The 22,876-nt window shown below is 36.5% G+C and overlaps 1 protein-coding gene across 1 annotated transcript in view; it reads left to right on the top strand.

Moving 5' to 3' along the window:
* Positions 1-22,876, top strand: part of RNF17 (ring finger protein 17) — a 119,672-nt gene that overhangs the window by 11,284 nt on the left and 85,512 nt on the right. Inside the window, exons 4-9 of the mRNA XM_030307187.1 lie at positions 9,699-9,810; positions 10,722-10,805; positions 11,994-12,094; positions 16,840-17,011; positions 18,428-18,504; positions 19,471-19,545. Of these exons, the coding sequence (XP_030163047.1) occupies positions 9,699-9,810; positions 10,722-10,805; positions 11,994-12,094; positions 16,840-17,011; positions 18,428-18,504; positions 19,471-19,545 (621 nt within the window). The remainder of the gene's footprint in view (positions 1-9,698; positions 9,811-10,721; positions 10,806-11,993; positions 12,095-16,839; positions 17,012-18,427; positions 18,505-19,470; positions 19,546-22,876) is intronic.

Below are 22,876 nucleotides of genomic sequence, written 5' to 3' on the forward strand. Positions count from 1 at the left end.
GTATCTCCCATGTAGAGTGCTCTTTTATAATTTGTCTTAGCTGTTAATGGAATGGACAAACTCCTACAGAAGCAACATTAATTTGTCCTTATTTAAAGTGGCGGGGGGGCGCCTGGGTGGCGCAGTCGGTTAAGCGTCCGACTTCAGCCAGGTCACAATCTCGCGGTCCGTGAGTTCGAGCCCCGCGTCGGGCTCTGGGCTGATGGCTCAGAGCCTGGAGCCTGTTTCTGATGCTGTGTCTCCCTCTCTCTCTGCCCCTCCCCCGTTCATGCTCTGTCTCTCTCTGTCCCAAAAATAAATACACGTTGAAAAAAAAAAATTTTAAAGTGGCGGGGAAAAAGAATGCAAGATAAAGCTGAGATTATCATTCTAGCAAAAGTTACTGTGGTACTGGCTGAGAGTAAGATGTGGTTAAATAACCTATTTCTGTACTGATTCTTAAGTATCACGAGTATGATACAGTGGAGGACTTTGGAAAGAGATGGTTTGAGAGGTGATTGATAAAATGAAAAGTGATAACTTGGAGATTCTTTTATTTTTCCTTTCTTCCATAAGACTGTGTGTGTGTGTGTGTGTGTGTGTGTGTGTGTTAGTAACGTAGAGATTTTTTTCTCAATTGGTAATGCAGAGATTTTTTAAAAACATATCCCACCCAGCTGGAAACCAGCACCTGAGTTATTTTTTATTGCACTTATTTATTTATATATGTCTTCTGTTAGTCTGTAAGCCCCTATAAGGGCATGGACCACATTTTATTGCCTTCTACATCCCTGGTGCCAAACACAGTAAACATGTAATAAATGTTGTGTTAGATGAAATACCGTGATATTTTGACACTTGCTAGATTTTTCCATGTTTCAGTCCTCTAAGTAAGTTTACTTTTATGGTTGACTATGGAATGGATCAATGTGAAAAAATAATAAAGTTTTACTTTGCAACTTTATGAGAGTTAAAGAAACTTATTAATTCGCTGAGACCCTACTCAGATGGTAATTCTATTTTTGTATAAGTTTAATTTTTTAAAGCATATTTAATGTGGTCATAAATTATGTGGGAAATAAGAGAAATACAGGAAACCCTTAAGGAATTATTTCATTTGAAACCTGTCATTTTTTTTTTTTATTGTCAAGTTAGCTAACATACGGTGTAGTCTTGGCTTCGGGAGTAGATTCTTGTGATTCATCACTTACACACAACACCCAGTGCTCATCCCAACAAGTGCCCTCCTCAATGCCCATCACCCATTTTTCCCACCCACCCAACCTGTGCCCCCATCAACCCTTAGTTCTCTGTATTTAACAGTCTCTTATGGTTTGTGTCCCTCCCTGCTTGTATCTTATTTTTCCTTCCCTTCCCCTATGGTCATCTGTTAAGTTTCTCAAATTCCACTTATGAATGAAAACATATGATATCCATCTTTCTATGACTGGTTTACTTCACTTAGCATAATACCCTCCAGTTCCATCCATGTAGTTGGAAATAGCAAAAATTCATCTCTGAATAGTACTCCATTGTGTATATATACCATATCTTCTTTATCCCTTCATCAGTTGATGGGCATTGGGCTCTTTCCTTAATTTGGTTATTGTTGATAGCGCTGCTATAAACACTGGGGTGCTTGTGCCGTTTTGAATCAGCACTTCTGTATCCTCTGGATAAATTCCTAGTGGTGCAATTTCTTCATCGTGGGGTAATTCTATTTTTTGTTTTTTGAGGAACCTCCACACTGTTTTCCAGTTTGCATTCCCACCAGCAGTGCAAGAGGGTTCCCCTTTCTCCACATCCTCACCAACATCTGTTGTTTCTGGAGTTGTTAATTTTAGCCACTCTGGCGTGAGGGGGTATTTAAATGTGGTTTTGATTTGTATTTCCCTGATGATGAGCAATGTTGAGCATCTTTTCATGTGTCTTTCTGCAATCTGGATGTCTTCTTCGGAAAAATGTCTATTCATGTCTTCTGCCCATTTCTTCACTGGATGGTGTTTCAGGTGTTGAGTTTGGTAAGTTCTTTATAGGTTTTTGATACTAATCCTGTATCTGATGTGTCATTTGCAGATATCTTCTCCCATTCCATGGGTTGTCTTTTAGTTTTGCTGATTTTTTCCTTTGCTGTGCAGAAGCTTTTTATCTTGATGAGGTCCCAATACTTCATTTTTGCTTTTGTTTCCCTTGCCTCCAGAGACATGTCAAGTAAGAAGTTGGTGTAGCCGAGGTCAAAGAGGTTGCTGCCTGTTTTCTCCTCTAGGATTTTGATGGTTTCCTGTCTCACATTTAGGTCTTTCATCCATTTTGAGTTTATTTTTGTGTATGGTGTAAGAAAGTAGTCTAGTTTCATTCTTCTGCATCTTACTGTCTAGTTCTCTCAGCACCATTTGTTAAAGAGACTGTCTTTTTTCCATTGGATATATTTTCCTGCTTTGTTGAAAATTAGTTGACCATATATTAGTGGGTCCATGTCTGGGTTCTGTATTCTATTCCACTGGTCTATGTGTCTGTTTTTATGCCAATACCATATTTCCTTGATAATTACAGTTTGTAATACAGGCTAAAGCCTGGGATTGTGATGCCTCCAGCTTTGGTTTTCTGTTTCAATATTACTTTGGCTACTCGGGGTCCTTTGTGGTTCCATAAAAATTTTAGGATTGTTTGTTCTAGCTCTGTGAAGAATGCTAATGTTATTTTGATAGGGACTGCATTGAATATATAGATTGATTTGGATAGTATTGACATTTTAACAATATTTGTTCTTCCAATCCATTTACATGGAATGTTTCTCCATTTCTTTGTGTCTCCTTCATTTTCCTTCATAAGCTTTCTATAGTTTTCAGCATACATATCTTTTGCATCTTTGGTTAGGTTTGTTCCTAGGTATTTTATGGTTCTTGGTGCAATTGTAAATGGAATCAATTCCTTGAATCTCTTTCTGTTGCTTCATTATTGGTGTATAGAAATGCAGTCAATTTCCGTATATTTTATATCCTGCAATTCTGCTGAATTCATGTGTCAGTTCTAGCAATTTTGGGGTGGAATCTTTCGGGTTTTCCATGTAGAGTATCATGTCATCTGGAGAGAATGAAAGTGTGATTTCTTTGCCAGTTTTGGAGGCCTTTTATTTCTTTGGGTTGTCTGATTGCTGAGGCTAGGACTACCAACACCATGTTAAACAAACACTGATGCATGTGGACATCCCTGTCGTGATCCTGATCTCAGGGAAAAAGCTCTCAGTTTTTCCCCGTTGAGGATGATATTAGCTGTGGGCCTTTCGTATATGGCTTTTATGACATTAAGGTATGTTCCTTCTATCCCTACTTTCTTGAGGGTTTTTATTAAGAAAGGGATGCTGTATTTTGTCAAATGCTTTTTCTGCATTTGTTGACAGGATCCTATGGTTCTTACCCTTTCTTCTATTAATGTGTTGTATCATGTTGATTGATTTGCAAATATTGAACCAGCCCTGTACCCCAGGAATGAATCCCACTTGATCATGGTGAATAATTCTTTTAATATACAGTTGAATTTGATTTGCTGGTATCTTGTTGAGAAATTTTGCATCCATCTTTATCAGGGATTTTAGACTATAATTCTCCTTTTTAGTGAAGTCTTTATCTGGTTTGGGAATCAAGGTAATGCTGGCTTCATAGAATGAGTCTGGAAGCATTCCTTCTGTTTCTATTTTCGGAACAGCTTGAAAAGCGTAGGTATTAACTCTTCTTTAATGCCTGGTAGAATTCCTCTGGGAAGCCATCTGGTCCTGGACTCTTATTTGTTGGGAGATTTTTGATAACCAGTTCAATTTCTCTGCTGGTTATGGGTCTGTTCAAATTTTTTGTTTCTTCCCATTTGCATTTTGGTAATCTGTGAGTGTTTAGTAATTTTTCCATTTCTTCCAGTTTGTCTAGTTTGTTGGCATATAATTTTTCATAGTATTCTCTAAAATTCTTTGTATTTCTGTGGTATTGGTTGTGATCTCTCCTTTCATTTGTGATTTTATCTATTTAGATCCTCTCTATTTTCTTTTTGAGATGTCCGACTAGGGATTTATCAATTTTGTTTATTCTTTCAAAAAACCAGCTCTTAGATACATTGATCTATTCTACTGTTTTCTTGGATTTTATATTGTTTATTTCTGCTTCAATCTCTATTTCTCTTCTTCTGCTGTCTTTGAGCTTTCTTTGCTGCTGCTTTCCTTTAGGTGTGAGGCTAGATTGTGTATTTGGGACTTTTCTTGCCTCTTGAGATAGGCCTGGATTGCAATGTATTTTCCTCTTAGGACTGCCTTTGCTCCATCCCAAAGGGTTTGGACTGTCATGTTTTCATTTTCATTTGTTTCCATATATTTTTTTCATTTCTTCTTTAATTGGTTAACCCATTCATTCTTTAGTAGGGTGTTCTTTAACCTCCATGTATTTGGAGGCTTTCCAAATTTTTTCTTGCGGTTGATTTCAAGTTTTTTAGTGTTTGTGATCTGAAAATATGCATGGTGTGATCTCAATCCTTTTATATTGGTTGGGGGCTGTTTTGTGACCCAGTATATGATCTGTTTTAGATAATGTTTCATGTACATTCAAGAAGATTGTGTATTCTGCTGCTTTTGGATGAAAGTTCTGAATACATCTGTTAAGTACATTTGGTCTAATGTGTCATTCAGAGCCTTACAGTTTCCTTACTGATTTTCGGTCTGAATAATCTACCCATTGTTGTAAGTGGAGTATTGAAGTCCCCTACAATCACAGTATTACTATCTATACATTTATTTATGTTTGTGATTAATTGATATATATATTTGGATGCTTCCATGTTGGGGGTACAAGCATTTACATTTGTTAGCTTTTCTTGATAGATAGACCCCTTAATTATGATGTAATGCCCTTCTTCATTTCTTGTTACAGTCTTTGTTTTAAAATCTAGTTTGTCTGATATAAATATGGCTACTTTGGCTTTCTTTTGCCATCCAGAGCATGATAGATGGTTCTCCATGCCCTCACTTTCAATCTGCAGGTGTCCTCAGGTCTAAAATGAGTCTCTTGTAGGCAGCATGTAGATGGATCTTCTTTTTTTCCTTTTTTTTTTTTTAAATCCATTCTGATACCCTGTGTCTTTTGATTGAGGCATTTAGTCCATTTACATTCTGAGTTATTATTGAAAGATATGAACTTAGTGCCACTGTGTTATCCCTAGATTTCGTGCTTGTGGTGATGTCTCTGGTCCTTCATAGTCTTTGCTGCTTTCCACTCATATAGTCCCCCTTAGGATCTCCTGCAGGGCTGGTTTAACGGTCATGAACTCCTTCAGTTTTTGTTTGTCTGGGAAAGCCTTTATCTTTCCTTCTATTCTGAATGACAGGCTTGCTGGATAAAGGATTCTTGGCTGCATATTTTTCCTGTTCAGCACATTGAAAATTTCGTGCCACTCCCTTCTGGCCTGCCAAGGTTCAGTGGACAGGTCTGCTACTACCCTTATGTGTCTACCCTTGTAGGTTGAGGCCCATTTGTCCCTAGCTGCTTTCAGAATTCTCTCTTTATCTTTGTATTTTGCCAGTTTCATTATATGTCATGGTGTTGACCTGTTTTTGTTGATTTTGAAGGGAGTTCTTTGTGCTTCTTGGACTTGGCTGTCTGCTTCCTTCCCCAGATTAGGGAAGTTCTCAGCTATAATTTGTTCAAATAAATCTTCTGCCCCTTTCTGTCTCTAATCTTCTTCTGGAACTCCTATGATACAGATATTTTGTTTCATTGAATCACTTAGGTCTCTAATTCTCCCTCATTGTCTAGTAATTTTCTTTCCCTCTTTTTTTGAGATTTATCATTTTACATAATTTTATCTATTTTGCCTACTCTCCCCTCTTCTTTTTCCATCTTCCCTGTCACTGCATCTATTTTATTTTGCATCTCATTTATAGCATTTCTTAATTCATCATGACTATTTCTTAGGTCTTTGATCTCTGCAGCAATAGATTCTCTGCTGTCTTCTATGCTTTTTTTTCAAGCCCAGCTATTAGTCTTATGACTGTTACTCTAAATTCCTGTTCATATATATTGTTTATATCTGTTTTGAGCAATTCTGGCTGTCATTTCTTCCTGGTATTTCTTTTGAGGAGAATTCTTCCATTTCATCATTTTGGCTAGGTTTGTGTCTTTTACATGTTTTAATAGCTTGTTATGTGTCCTGTAACTGTGAGAACTGCTATATTAAAAAGGGGTCATACACTATCCAGGGCCTGGCCTTCAGGAGGTGTTTTTAGAGTGTGTTGGTGCACTCTGTTGTGTATTTGGCTGCTCTACTCCACTGATCAGTCTTCTACAAAGCTCCTCCTTACTCGTCGTGGTGGATTGTTTAGACCTTCTGACAGGTGTGCTTTGATTTTTCGTTGAAGTAACCCTGAAAGAAAGGGAAGGGGACCTGATCCCATAGAAAGAGAAAAATGAAAGGGGAAAAAGAAAAAAAAAAACAAGCAGAGAATCAGAGAAACTATAAGTCTTAATCCAGAGAAAGAGAAAGGAAAATAAAGAAGGAGATCTAGAAAAGGTGTAAAAAGAATAAAAATGCTGATTACACAAAGAAACAAAGCAGAGAAAGAACAAGAAGAAAATTTATATATATACATTAAGAATTGACCAAAAATCAAATCTGAAAGTATGAACCTGATTCCAAAGGAAAAAAAAGAAGAGAATATAAAGAAAAAGAAGAGAGAAGAGAAGGAAAGGAAGAGAAGAGGGGAAAAAAATCACATAACAAACAAAATACATACAAAATCACAGGACAGGGGCATCTGGGTATGTCAGTCAGTTAAGCGTCCAACTTTGGCTCAGGTCATGATCTCATGGCTCCTGAGTTAGAGCCCTGCATCAGGCTCTGTGCTAACAGCTTGGAGCCTGGAGCCTGCTTCAGATTCTGTGTCTCCCTCTCTCTCTGCCCCTCTCCCACTCGTGCTCTGCCTCTCTCTCAAAAAGAAACATTAAAAAATTAAAACTCAGGACATTTGTCTGTTGGTATCTGGGACCAGTGACTGTGCTGGTCTGGAGGAGAGGTCAGCTACCTGCCTTGGGTCAGTCTCGCTCCAGTAGATAAGCAGTTGCCAGGCACGGAGGGGTGGGGTTTAGTGTAAGCGGATCCTGCTCCATGGGGGCCACTGTCCTGTTCCCTGAAGCCCCACTGTGTTGATGATGGGGAGAAAAATGGTGACACCCCAGTCTCTCCTCCCCAGACCAGGAGTCTCAAACTATGCTGTTAAGGCAGCCCTTACAGGGTAGCATGGGCGGTGGGCTTGTCCTGCTCCACAGTTGTCCCACGCCTCCTAGGTGGTTAGCTTGGATTCAAAACCTGATGTCTTAAAGGATCCCACACCATGAAGACCCAGTTCTGGGGTAGCACTGCTCTGCCCTGCCAATATGGCTAGCACCTGCAGGATCTTTTGTCCTTGGAGGGGCAATATACCCTCTTTCCACAGCACTCAAGGGAGGGGACTGTTCTCTCCCAATGCACCCCTGAGATTACTACCAGGCCGGAGGACTGGCTTCTCTCCCCACTAGCACATGCACATGGTCTGGAGAGTCATGCACTTTTGAAATCTCCATTCTTCAGCTCCTAAGGCTGTTTGCAGAGTAGAGACTGGTACTCTCCGTGTTTCTCATTCCCCAGTCCGTGGTCCGGAGAGGTTTTTTTCTTGTCCTAACACAAAACCACAATCCATAGCTTCTCTTTCTCTCCCTTTTGTCTCTGTACATAAAGGGATTCCCTCCCCTCCATTGCCATGCTGTTTTATGTCCCCCAATTTGCATACACACACCTCTGTCCCACCAAACTATCTCCTTCCACCTGTGGAGATTTTTCTGTCATTCCCCAGATAGATTTCCTGTGTGTTCCAAGTGTTCTGACCTCAATACAGCTGTGTTTGAGGGAGGAGGGAAATCCTGGTCCCCCTACTTCTACACCATCTTAACTTCTTAAAACCTTTCCGTTTTGTTAATGGCACTGAGCATCTGTAAATCACTCTAGTTCCTCATATCCCATTCAGTTTGTCTCCAGTAAACCCTAACTTCCACAGTATCTTCCGTATTCATAATTTATCTTTCATTTCTACTTAGTCTTTTTTGACTACCTTCTTAGTACATCCATACTTTTCCCTGCTCCATGCTTCTTCATTACCTATCTAAATAAAATCCAAAATTTTTTAGACTTAGCATTCATAGTCTTTCACATGACTGCTGCAGCTTCTCTGTCTGGACTTAAACGGGTACTTCAACAGAAACCAAAAGAATAGTTATCTTTGTAGGTAGTAAACCACTTAGCTAAAGTCTGGCAGCTGGGTATTGAGAGAACCAGTGGAACTCTGGCTTACTGAGTACCAACCCCTATATTTGTATTCCTCCAGGCATTTCCTCCAAATGCTCTGTGTGAAATGATTAGAATCAATCTTTAGGAATCTTTTTGGTTCCTTGTGACTCAATGGCCTCAACAAATTTGAGTCCCTGCAGAAGTCCAGCAGATGACTTACTAGGTGAGGTAGACAGAGTTTAAACAATGAGTGGTATGAATTGTGGCAGACAAAAGAAGGCCCCTCCAAAGGAGGTGGCCCATTCTCAGCTCCAGTCAATTACTTCTGTGTGTTAAGACAAATCCAGTGTTGCCAAATCTTCCTTTTTATTCCCCCAAGAGAAGATAGACATCTAGACTTCTGTGTGAAATTTTCTGACTTTTTAAAACTTATATAAGTTAAATATGATTATGTGTTTGTCTAGATATATATCATATGTAGTATGGTTATAAAGTGAAATTTCACTTTCGGAAGTAGATAAATCCATTTTAAGTACCCAAATTTTTTCCAAATTACTGTTTTTTTTTTAAATTCTCCATACCAAGTATACTTATGTTAGAATCTCCTATTCCCTAAATTCAGTAGATTGTGGTTTAAAATAATTGTTTATTTTTAAATAAACATCCCTTGATACATAATGTATTTCCTTCCTGATTTATCTTTAATATCTTGAAACAGGAATTGAAAAATGGACTTCTTGGGGCTAATGTATTCACATGTTTTCAAGAACATGAATACTCGCTTTTCAAAGTAATTGAATGTTTAAAATTTGTCTATTTTTTCTGTAAAGGTAACATATTTAAACAACATAATTTCTTCCGTAAACTATCTTAGGCTTATGACTAAGTAAACACCTAAGAGTTTACTATATGTGAGCCAATATAGGGAGATACAAAAATAAAATAGGCAAAAAGTCTAGCATGTGTAGATAAGAAACTGAACTTTTTCTTTTCACATTAACTTACCTGGTAAATTCATTACCTTTTTGTAAATTATCCAGGCCTGTGAGTACATTCTATTAATAGCTGGCATTTGTATATAACTAATTGAGCTTAAAGGCAGTTCAGTGGCTATCAACACCTCTACCAAAAAATAATCAGGTAAGGAGAGGTAACTAGGAGATTAAAGCACAATTTATACTGTAAGCTCTTATTTTTAGGGATTTGCTAAGAAGTTGAATTCTTGGTTAAAATTAAGTTTTATATGAAAACCTGTTTAGCCATCGCTTCTCTCTTTGCTTATTATAAATGAGAACGAACAGTACATGTTAGTATTATGTAATATATCATATGAATTATTTTTGATGGACAGTAAAAATGAGAATAGAAGGTTAGAACTGTTATATTAATGTGGCATCTGAAATAATGTACTTGACATTTTTCAGGATAAGGAATTGTTCTCAGGACTTTAAAAAGACTACTGATCAGCTAACTATTGGTTTGGAACATTCAACATCCACACACAAGACTATTTTGAACTCCTCAACTGTAATGGCGGTATGAAAAAATGTTACTTATGAAGTAAGATGAAACCAAACATTTTTACTTTGTGTCTGGTAGCTTAATTATTGTCTCTTCTCAAGGTTCCTATAATTATAGATTTTTTGGAAGCATGAAGGTAAGCGGTAAACCTATACTCCTTACTTGAATCTCTTGTTTTATTATAATTATACTTGAACAATTCTTATTTCTTCCTAAGGCAGCCCATTCTCCTTTGACCAACTCTGTAGTGTTCTTGACATTTAACCATATGTAGGTTCCCTTTGAACCTAGTTATTGAATCCTATTACATGAAACTTGTATAAAGTACAGGTTTTAAATTCTAAAGGTGATTTTTCAAATCATTTTAATGGCAGCTAAAAGGCCTAACATTTGCTATGATGATGATGGTGATGTTATTGTTGGAAGATTGAATCTTACCTGTTACTGTAAAATAATGTATTGTTTTAGTTTAAGATTAGAAATAGAATAAATTCCAAAATACTATTATTAAAGAGAACTTTGGTGATCTGGGGAATGGAGAAAGCACTTAATTTTGCTATCTTTTACTTCAAGTTTAAATTTTAACATAGCCAAATTATACTCTTCTTTAAAAACTTAATTTTTACATGTGTGTGCATTTATTGCCATGATAATTTTTTCAAAATAGTTTTAAGTTGCAGAATATTCCATTTTTTTAAAAAAGGTCTCTAAAAAAACCTGGAATACCATAATCAAAACTCTAAAATGTTAATGGTTTTGAATTTCTGGGTAAGTAGGATTGAAAGTGTTGTTTTTATTATGTTCAGACTTCTATGGTGGTCTGTTGCTTTTGTAACCAAAATTGTAGCTTGATGTTTTTGCAACTAATACAGTGTATCTAAGCATCTATTTTTATATTTGTATGTGGTCCCCCTTCCCCTTCTTAGGAAAGTAAAACTGCAGAAGAAGAAATTGAGGAAGCGTTGAAGATAGCGGGCTATAATTTTGAACAATTAAGTGTTGCTGTAAAAGTAAGCATTTTGAATGATTAAAGCCTATTGTGAATTAAGGCATGTTCTTTAAATGTGTTCATTTGGATTTTTTTTTTTACTGAAGTTGGAGCTTAGCACTGAGTTATTGAACAGGATAATCTAATGGTAGAGAAACATACAAAAGAATGGAAAACTCCCATGGCCTGCTGAGATTGGTCTCTTAGCATTGTTGTGCTAGCAGCCTACTGAAACTGGAGCACTATTAAGGAACCACGATTCTTTCTTGCTGTGAGCTGAAGTTTGTCTTGAAAGTATCGTAGATCATCTTTCTAACATTGCGCATTACTCAGCTGAATACCCTAACACAGAGTCTTGTTCTCTTTCCTTCCTTACTCCATCCCCCAAAAGAGAGACTCACTTGGTGACAAAAGCAAACTCCTAAGCACCTAATAACAACAAATTAACAACCAAGGCAATCAAAAGAGTATAGCAGATGTGGGAGTTAAGACCTTAACATATGAATTTGGGAGGGGGGCAGACAAAATTCACCCTATAACAGCCTGCCCTCTGAAACCCACTTCCAGATTCATGTCCTTTTCACATGCAAAATACATTCACCCCATCCCTTCAGCATCAAGTCTAAGACCAGAATCTAATCTAAATATCTTCTAAATCAGGTATGGCTGGGGTTCAGGGTATGATTCAGTTTTTCCAACATTGGTTGTACAGGTATGGGATTGCTTGTTCCTATTCTAAAAGGGAGAAATTGGAAGGAAAAAAAATGGGTCATACATCTTAAGCAATAATTCTTTGTCAAAAAGTGCAAAGATGTGGAATAGTTAACATTTTAACTCAAGTATGTTTTTTTAATATTATATATTAAGGTTCTTTCATTTAAGGAATCCTTCCAGAGACAAATTAAGCTATCCAGAGTGGCTCTTCCTGTAATGATAAAAAGGAATAAGAAATTTAGAAAACGTAGTGGATTTTCTAGGCCTTTTTGCCAGTTTATTGGTACTCAGTGTCAACAAAGGTGTGATCTTGATGACAAGTAACAGGATTTAAAGTTGGAACCTTATAACTTATTCCATTTTTATCACCTAATCTCCTTTGTGTTGTTATTTTGAAAGGTCTAATAAGTACCTGTTACTTTTAAAATTATTTAAACAGTACAATTTCTATAAAATAAAAATACCAAATTAGGTCTTTGTATTATGTTCTTTCCAGATGCTTGAACACATACACAGTGAAACAAAAGCAGAAACAGTCAGTCTTATAGAGGTTCTGGAGAAACAGTTTGATCAACTTTTTACTTCTCTTGATTCCAGGTAATAACTTAAAAATATAGATTCAGGGTGCCTGGGTGGCTCAAGTGTCCATCTCTTGATTTCAGCTGAGATCATGATCTCACAGTTCCTAGATTCCCTCTCTGCCCCTCCCTTGAGCATGCTAGGTCTCTGTCTCTCTCAAAATAAATAACTAAAACTTAAAAAAAAAATAGAAACTCAATGAAACTGAAGTTTTTAACATTAGCTTGTCACTTTATTTCTTTGTATAAATTGAAATAATGAGTAACTTTTGAATGAGTTTGGAAGGTAATGGGTGATTTCTACAGGTTGATGTCTACAACTTGAAAACAACAATTTGTACATTTTAAAAACTTTTTGGCTATTTGCCATCTGGTTCTAAAGCTAACTTAAATAAGCTTCTTTCTTAAAGCAGCACAGAAAATTATTTTAAAAATCTGACTCCATGTTGCAGAATTTTGCTTACTTGAAAAATGCAAACATGCTTTTTCTTCTACATCATTCCATCATTTTTCATTGTTTATTTGCATCAGAGAAAGTAATAACTAACACTCATTTCTAGACATACCACACAGTTACATATCCATCACTTTAAAAACTCTGATATACATGATCTTTAATTTTTTTCTTTCAAAATTTTATTTAAATTCAAGTTATCATATAATGTAGTTTTGGTTTCAGAAGTGGAATTTAGTGATTCTTCACCCAGTGCTCATCCCAAGTGCTCTCCTTAATGCCTATTACCCATTTAGCCCATACCCCCTACCTCCAGCAACCTTCAGTTTGTTCTCTATAGTTAAGTCTTATTTGCCTCCATCTATTTTTATCTTATTTTTCCTTCCCTTCCCCTATGTTCATCTGTTTCTTAACAAAATCATGTGGTGAAATCATATGGTATTTGTCTTTCTATGACTTATTTCACTTAGCATAATACACTCTAGCTCCATCCATGTTGTTGCAAATGGCAAGATTTCATTCTTCTTGATGCCTAATATTCCGTGTATGTGTATACACACACACACACACACATACACACACACACACACACACACACACATCTATATATATATATATAGATATATATATAGGGTGGTATTGTATACATATATATGCACCCATGTGTATGTATACGTGTATATATATATATATATATATAGTATATGTATATGTACGTATACATAATACATTTTCTTTATTCATTAGTTGATGGACATTTGGGCTCTTTCTGTAATTTGGCTATTGTTGAAGTGCTGCTATAAATATTGGAGTTCATGTGCCCCTTCAAATTGGAAAGATAAAGACAGAACTACCCTATGACTCAGCAATTGCACTCCTAAGTATTTATCCAAAGGATACAAAAATACACCTTTAATAATTTTTAATCACATTTTTCTTTTTTTTTAATTTTTTAAAATGTTCATTTATTCATTTTGAGAGAGAAAGCATGAACAGGGGAGGGGCAGAGAGAGAGAGAGAGAGAGAGAGAATCCCAAGCGGGTTTCACCCTGTGAGAGCAGAGCCCAACATGGGGCTTGATCCCACAAACAGAGATCACCACCTGAGCCGAGATCATGACCTGAACCAAAATCAAGAGTCAGATGCTTAAACAACTGAGCCACCCAGGTGCCTCCAATTTTTAATCACATTTTTCAATTCAAGAAATAGGATCATAAAAGTTTCAACATGCCAAAAGTAATATAATTAGTAACAGTATTTGTCCATGGACTCTTAGTGCTTTTTTCTTTTTTTTAATCCCATTAGGATGCCTCGGACATAGTCTTCAATATACTATGAATGAAATAGGTTGATTTCTTTAGTCTTCCATATTGGTATTATCGATATCACATGTGGTCGTTAATTATAACATTTAAGTTACAAGTCATGTGCATGCATTTTAAACTTTTTTATGGTGCAAAATATACATAACAAAGATTACCTTGTTAGTTATTTTTTAATGTCCAGTTTAGTGCCATATGATAATTTTATGTTTAACTTTTTGAGGAAACACCAAAGTTTTCCACTGTAGCTATACATTTTACATTCCCACCAGTAGTACATGGGGTTCCAGTTTCCTCACCAACAATGTTGTTTTCTGGGTTTTTTTAATAATCATATCCTAATGAATATGAAACACTAATCTTGTGGGTTTTTGCATTTTCCTCATGACTGGTTGGTTATGTTGAGTATTTTTTCATGTGCGTATTTATTCCTCATTTATATATCTTTTTTGAAAAAAAGTCTATTCAGGTCCTTTTTTTGGACTGGATTATTTATTTTGTTGTTGGGTTGTTGGGTTGTAGAAGTTCTTTATACATTAATGATATTAATTCTGTATCAGATCTGTCGTTTTCAGAGACTTTTTTCCCATTCTGTGGATTGCCTTTTCACTCTTTGCCTTTTCATGAAAGTTATTGATAAAGTTCTATTTATTTTTTTCTTTTGTTTCCTGTGCTTTTGGTGTCCTATCTAAGAAATCATCACTGAATCTAATGTTACGAAGCTTTTGCCCTATGTTTTCTTCTAAGAATTTTACAGTTTTAGCTGTTACACTTAGTCTTTGATTGATTTTGAGTGAACTTTTGTGTATGGTATGAGAGAAGCGTCCAATTTCATTCTTTTCCATGTGAATGTCTTTTCTCAGCACCTTTTGTTGAAAAGATGGTTTTTTCTCTGTTGAATGTCTTGGCATGCTTGTCAGTACTCAGTTAACCATATCTTGTGAGGGTTTATTTCTGGGATCTCTGTTCCATCAGTCTGTCTGTTCTTATGCCAGTAGCACACTTTTTTGATTACCATAGCTTTGTAGCAAGTTTTGAAATTGGGTTGTGTGAGTTCTCCAACTTTGTTCTTTTTCAAAACTGTTTTGGCAATTTGTGGTCCCTTGAGATTCCATATGACTTTTTTAGGGTGGGTTTTTCTGTTCTGCCTGAAACATCACTGAGATTTTGATAGAGACTGCATTGCATTGTAGATTGCTTTGGGTGGTATTGTCAACAATATTAGGTCTTCCAATCCATGAATGTGGGATGTCTTTCCTCTTATTTTTGTCTTCTTTCATTTCTTTCAGTAATCTGGCATAGTGTGTAAGTGTACAGACTGTTCCCTCCTTGTCTGTTTATTCCTAACTATATTCTTTTGTGTTTTGTGTTAAAGGAATTGTTTTCTTAATTTCCTTTTCAGACTGTTAATGTATAGAAATGTGTCTAGTTTTTGTGTGTTGATTTTGTAGCCTACATCTTTGCTAAATTCATTTATCAGCCCTGCTAGTATATTTATGGCCTCTTTAGGGTTTTGTACATACAAAATCATGTCATGTGCAAAAATAGATAATTTAAACTTCTTTTCAATTTGGGTGTCTTTTATTTATTTTTTGCCTAATACTCTGGCTAGAATGTAACAATAATATGTTAAATAGCATTGGCCAAAACACATCCTGATCTTGCTTCTGATCTTAGTGAAGAACTGACAGCTTTTTCTCTAACTAGTGTAATGTTAGCTGTGGGTTTTTCATATATAGCCTTTACGTTGATGTAATCTCCCTCAATTCCTGTTTCTTTTAGTGTTTTTATAATGAAAGGGTGTTGAAATATGTCATCCTTTTTCTAAATTTTTTTAACGTTTATTTATTATCAAGAGACAGAGAGAGACAGAGCATGATCATGGGAGGGACAGAGAGAGGGGGAGACACAGAATCCGAAGCAGGCTCCAGGCTCTGAGCTGTCAGCACAGAGCCTGACGCAGGTCTTGAACTCACAAACCGCGAGATCATGGCCTGAGCTGAAGTTGGACGTTTAACCAACTGAGCCCCCCAGGTGTCCCTATGTCATCCTTTTTCTGCATCGATTGAGGGGATCATGTAGGGATTTTCACTTCTTTCTGGAGTGGTATTAATGTTGTGGTATTAACGTTCGTTGATTTTCATGTGTTGAATCATCTGTGCAATGTAGGAATAAATCCCATTTGGTCATGATGTATTCTCCTTTTAATATGCTGCTGAATTCAATTTGCTAATATTTTGTTGAGGATTTTGCATATAATAATCATAATCATATTTGTAGTTTTCTTGTAGTGTCTGCATATGGCTTTGATAATGCTGGCCTCTTAGAATAAGTTAGAAAGTGTTCCCAGCCCTTCAATTTTTTGGAAGGGTTTGAGGAGGATTGTTGTTAATTCTTTAAATTTTTCGTAGAATTCACCAGTGCAGCCATCTGGCCCAGGGCTTTTCTTTGATAGCTCGTGGGTTGGAGCCCTGTGTCAGGTTCTGTGCTGACAGCTCAGAGCCTGGAGCCTGCTTCCGATTTCTGTGTCTTCCTCTGTCTCTGTTCCTCCTCCCACTCATGCTCTCTCTCTTTCAAAAATAAATAAACATTTAAAAAAATAAAAAAATAAAATCTTATTGTATATTTATGTGTTATGTGTGTGTTGATGGAAATTTTAAAATGTGAAGGCACATCACTTTTGAGAAATGAATACAAATGGGTCTTTGAAATGGCACAAGTGATTACAAGATAGGATTTCTCTTTTAGGTAGAATCATCTCGGGTCTGTCTTCTGTAATTCTGTGACATGACAATTATATCCTGCTTTTTCTGTAGTTATCCATACATAGTTTTCAATTGTAATACATTTCAGTTGAATTGAATGCCTCATTTACCATGTTCATAAACTAGTGAAATTACCCTTTTGTTACTACTCACGTACTATAGACTTACTTTCATGTGCATATTTATAAAATGCTGTAAAATAATTTTGGGATCTTATATGAAGGAAAAAGAACCTGTGTGAAGAAGTAGTAAGAAATACAGATGATTATCTGTCAAATGTAATAATGGCTAAAAGCTACATTGAAGAGAAAAAAAATGATTTGGCTGCAGCTATGAAGATAGCAAGAGAGTTAAAATCAGCACCTTCTTTAAGGACTTATTGTGACCTGAATCAGGTAATTTTAATAGATCATAATATAAATTATTTCTGAAGTGTATTATTTTACATGCTTTGGAATATACTATTTAAGACTTAAGAAGAATATATTTTTAGATTATCCTAATTTATTTGGCCTCAATTCTTAGTTTGAATTCTAAGACAAACATTAATTTATTTAGCCTTTTGTTATTTACCAGTTAGGGAAATGGTTCAGTAAGGTCTTTATAACACACAATCCGAAAGCAAGTAGGGTGACATTGAGTTGAAAATTGATGTTCCTAAGATATTTGAATAAAAAATGAGGATATATAAGGGCAGCAAACTTAATGGGACTTGTTTTTCTTTTCATGATATGAATTTAGATATGTCTGTCAGCTCGTAAAAACTTAATTCAAAAGACGCCTGGTGGCAGTTGAGCGTCTGACTCTTGATTTGGGCTCATGTCATGATCCCAGGGTCACAGGCTCAAGCCCTGCATTGGGCTCTGTGCTGAGCATGGAGCCTGCTTAAGAGTGTCTGTCTGTCTCTCAAAAAAAAAAAAAAAGTCTCTCTCTCTCTCTCTCTCTCTTCCCCCCCACTTCTCCCTCACTCATGCTCTGCTTGCTTTCTCTCTCTCTAAAATAAAATTTAACTTAAAGATCTCATTCAGGGTTTTTCCCCCTTCTTCCTGCCTCTCCGAATATGCAGGTCAAGAGATAGGGTGTGTCCAGTATGTCCTGTCATCTATCCAGGTGCCTAGGGAGCATAGTTGGGCAAAAATAAAAACATGTTTCTGATGAGATTGTTTGACAAGACAGGGTTAACCATTGATCTTTTTTTCTGAGTTCTACCTTGCTCTCTTTGGATATAGATCCTACTCTATTGTCTTTGAATCCTCATGGCCTCATTTCCCACAGATAAGCATGTGTTTGGGAAGAACTGAGGTGTAAAATAGAAGCCATTGGTTTTTCTGCCTTCAAAGTCTATAAGTGATGGGTGAAGAGTTTGCCACCATCTTACTTGGTCAGGCCTCTCTCCAGTTGTATTACACATGAGGCATTAGGAGGTGTAAAAAAGTGATAAGATTTGGTCTTCTCCCTAGTTAGATTCATTAAGAAGATGAGGCAAAAAAGACATTTGAGGATAGCAGTGCAAGTGCAGAGTGAATCTGATCAGAATTTTCTGTGATTACATAACTATATTCTATTTGTTAACTACTGTCTTTTGTTGTTATCTGTTATTTATATCTCTAAAAGATTTTAAATTTCGTTAGGGAAAAAATTCATAAACACTTGATTTGCTCTCATTGGATGCCTAAAATCAAACCTTGAACACATTAATTAGTAAAACACTTATTAAAGGATATAGTTTTAATTCTAAAATCTTAATTTGTTTCAGCGATAATTATTTTTAAAAATTTCACATCTGAGTAACACTTCTCTTCTGATTCTAGATTATCCGTACTTTGAAATTAACATTTGAGAGTGAATTGTTACAAGTTAGCACTCTAAAACTAAGGAATTCTCCCAGGTAAGAAGTTATAACTCAGGAGAACATAACAATTAAGTATAAAATGTATTAGAGCCTAGATTTATTAAATAGCAAGCAAGTATAAATTGAAATTTGGGTCACAAATGTTTCCCAAATTAACAACCATATAATGTAATAGTAACTTATACATTAGAAAAAAATTGTTATATGATATTTGTCTTTCTCTGACTAATTTCGCTTAGCATAATACTCATATGAGGACTTTAAGACACAGAACAGATGAACACAAGGGAAAGGAAGCAAAAATAATATAAAAACAAGGAGGGGAACAAAACAGACTCTTAAATATGGAGAACAAACAGGGTTACTGGAGGGCTTGTGGGAGGGGAGATGGGCTAAAAATGGGTAAGGGACATTAAGGAATCTACTCCTGAAATCATTGTTGCACTATATGCTAACTAACTTAGATGTAAATTTTAAAAATTAAATATAGGGGCGTCTGGGTGGCGCAGTCGGTTAAGCGTCCAACTTCAGCCAGGTCACGATCTCGCAGTCCGTGAGTTCGAGCCCCGCGTCAGGCTCTGGGCTGATGGCTCAGAGCCTGGAGCCTGTTTCTGATGCTGTGTCTCCCTCTCTCTCTGCCCCTCCCCCGTTCATGCTCTGTCTCTCTCTGTCCCAAAAATAAATAAACGTTGAAAAAAAAAATTTTTAAATAAAAAAAAAAAAAATTAAATATAAAAAAAGGAAAAAGAAAAAAATTGTTGTCTTTTAGGGTTTTTCATGTCAGCAACTGACTTTTAAAGAAAGTAACAAATTTGTATTAGAGCATTTAAAAATGTTCTGTCTTAGAGTTTAATGTCAGCAACTGACTTTTATAGAAAGTAATAGTAAAAGTATAGGAATAGTTTACTTTTATAGAAAGTAATAGTTCAGTTCAGCTAACTTTTAGAGAAAGTAATAAACTTGGATTAGAACATTTACTTACATGCTAGTGTTTTATTTCAGGTTGAATATGAATTGTAGTGAGATCATCTGTATGTTCAACAATATGGGAAAGATTGAATTTGAGAGCTTAACAAAGTAAGTATAAGAATGGCAACATGCCATTAATATCTGATAGAGTCTAAGAAACAGAAAAATTACCTAAGAGACAGGAAAATTGATGTGTTGTATGTATGATTCAAAAGCTGTAAAATAATATAAAGGGCAACGGTTTCTATCCATTAAATTCTGTGTGATATATTTAAGAATGAAACGACCTGGAATCAGTATTAAATGATATATATGTGAAAGTTATCTTTGAGATTCATTCGTTCAGACAGGATTGAACACTGATTTTGTTCTAAGCACTAACATGCTAAACATTATATATGTCAGAGAAGTTACAGTAAGTAGAGGATGACATATGTAAACAATAAAGTGAATAATTGCTATGATAGTAATATATACAGAATTTAATGGAGATGCAAAGGAAAGGAATGGTCCATTTTTGGTGGTAACAATCGATTTGGGAAAAGGAAAATTTTATCTATGAAAAATGACTAACAATTGGAAAGGCAATCAAAAAGGAGGGACGCATCATAACAGAAAGAAAGGTATGGTCAGTGAGATAACATACTACATTCAGGGAACTGCGTATATAATTTCACTTGGTAGACGATACATATAAGCTAAATCCTGAAGACTTTGTATGCTGTGCAGCAGTTTGGACTTTTTTTTTCTACATCCATGTTATCCAATATGGTATCCATTAACCACATGTGCCCATTTAAATTTAAGCACAAATTAATTAAAACAAAGTTAAAAGAAAAAATTGGAGGGGTGCCTGGCTGGCTCAGTCAGTAGAGCATGTGACTCTTGATCTTGGGGTCATGAGTTCGAGCCTCACGTTGATCGTAGAGATTACTTAAAAAAAAATTGAAAAATTGGATTCCTTAATTGTACTAGCACATTTCAGGTGCTCAGTAGTAGCCACTTGTGGTTAGTAGCTACCATGTTGGACAGTCCCACACTTGCATTATCATGGAAAGCTCTATTGGACAGCACAGCTATAGACAGTTGAAAACCACTAAAAGATGATTTCAACATGAAAATAAAATAATTAGTTTGAATTTTAAAAAGATAACTTTGGTGGCTATTTATAGGATTATTTGGAAAGGAGTATGAGTCTAGAGGCTGAAGGATCAGTGGGGCTATTGTATCAATAGTCTCAGCAAATGATGAGAAACGAAACATAGGTAGTATCACTAGAGAGCAATAGATATGACAAATGCTAAGTAGGGAAAATTGATAAAACTTATTGTTTGAGTGTGATAAATGAGGGAAAGAGAAGCATCCTTTACAGACCTGGCTTTGGTGATTAAGTTGATGGATTGGTATTCACCAAGATTGGGACTACAAGAAGAAAATTTGGGAGTTGGGGATAGTAGACATGTTGAGTTATTGTTGTTGATGAGATGTATGGGGGGAAATGTCCAGAGAGCAGTTAGCTACATGTGCTAAAACTTAAGAAAAGGTCTTGAACTTGATTCTAGGTTTAGGATTAGTCAGAATACAGATGGTTTAGAAACCCACCGAAAGAAAATAAGTTCATTCAATTTTAAGTGGTATGTGTCCAGGGGAAATCATCCCTCAGGGAGCATCACATTCATTACCTTCTAGAGTTTAGCCCACAGTGTTAAAAGGTCAGGAACAGACATGAGCAGATCTGCTTTAAGCCAGGTAAACTCCTGTAAGCCAAATTCACAAAACTGAATGCCAGTTTAGCCAGAATGCTAGTTTATTAACTTAATGGACAAATACAATTGCCACAGGGACTAGGATACTTGTGTTGGGATTCTTTTCTAGTCCAGACAGGCCTAAGAAGCGAAATTATCAAAAATTTCTTTGTTTGCAGTCTTGTTTGGAATAAAGGGGAAAAGATTAATCAAGTAGCTTAATAGCATTAGGCTTAGATAGCACATTTCTTACCTCAGAGGAAAGACCCTGCCAGAGGTCTAGAGTGCCAGTCCTTGGGCTCAGGGCATCTTCCCCCAGGTGTGGAGCCCTGTACCATATTTGTCTGTGACCTTACTTTTGTGCTTCCATGGATAATCATCAGTCTTTGCAATGAATACATTCTTCTAGATATTTCCATAACTTGAATATTGTCACTATTGAACATTTTTAGTATCAAAAGCTATTCTGTCTCTTTAAGAGTCTGCATATATCTTGTTTTGATTTTAAATTTAATTCAGAGTAGTCTTAAATTTTTTCCTAGTTTTAAGAGAAAGTACACTGTAATCTGCTTCTACTTATTACAGGTAGTAATTAAACAATGGGTTTGCCCAGTAAGAGTAGGTACTGATATAAGTCAAGGACAGTACCTTGGAAAAATATTAAATTTTAAAACTGAAAAAGGGCAACCTGCAAAAACAAAACAAAACAAGATTGAGAAGGAATAGGCAGAGGTTGAAGAACAAATGGGAGCAAGTGGTGCTCTAGAAGTCAAAGGAGGAGTTTGAGACTGGACTTGGTGGACAGTGTTAAATATCCCAGGTCAAATGAGAGTTGTTATAAAAAGGAATGTGTGGTTTGCAAAGTTGTGTACATATACATATCCTCAGATATACATATCTTTTGAATTCAACGTGTATTCAAAGCATACCTTTTGTTGGAAGAAACAGATAATGTGTCATTGCTGAATCTAATTGGCCTTGTTAGTTCTTATTTCTAAAATGCTTTTTATTTTTTTATTTAAAAAAATTACTTTTAAGTTTATTTATTTTGAGAGACAGAGCAGAGGAGGGGCAGAGAGAGAGGGAGAGAGAGAGAATCTCAGGCAGCTTTTGTGCTGTCAGCCCAGAGCCCAACGCAGGGCTCAAACTCATGAACCATGAGATCATGACCTGAGCTGAAACCAGAGTCCAACGCTTAACCGACTGAGCCACCCAGGCACCCCTAAAATGCCATTTATTTATTTATTTATTTACCCATCCCAGCCGAGGATTTATTGGCATAAATGCAACCATATCAAAACATAAGTTACGAAAAACACAGTCACGATGTGCCCCCTCCTCCCAGCCCAGGCCCCTAAAACCCCCTTCTGAGAGAGGGAAGGAAAGGAAGAGGGAGCCCCCAAACTGCCTAAGAATGCCGCAGCCCCTGGGCCCGTGCAGGGCCAGCCCGGCCAGGGTGGCAGAAGCCGGATTCCGCCCCAGCGCATCCGGTAGTCAGTGGAGCAGGACAGCTCGCACAGCTGGCCCTTGAAGTCCAGATTGATGGTGAAGTCCAGGTCACGATTATTCTTGGCATTGGGCCACATGCCAATGGTGCCAAAGATCTCCTTGCCCGTCTTCACGGTCAGGTAGTCTTCCATGTAGAGCACGGTCTGCTTCCAGCCCTAAAATGTTTTCTCAGTGATGATTTGTGA

Source organism: Lynx canadensis, chromosome A1, assembly GCF_007474595.2.
Source record: "Lynx canadensis isolate LIC74 chromosome A1, mLynCan4.pri.v2, whole genome shotgun sequence".
NCBI classification, from domain to species: Eukaryota; Metazoa; Chordata; class Mammalia; order Carnivora; family Felidae; genus Lynx; species Lynx canadensis.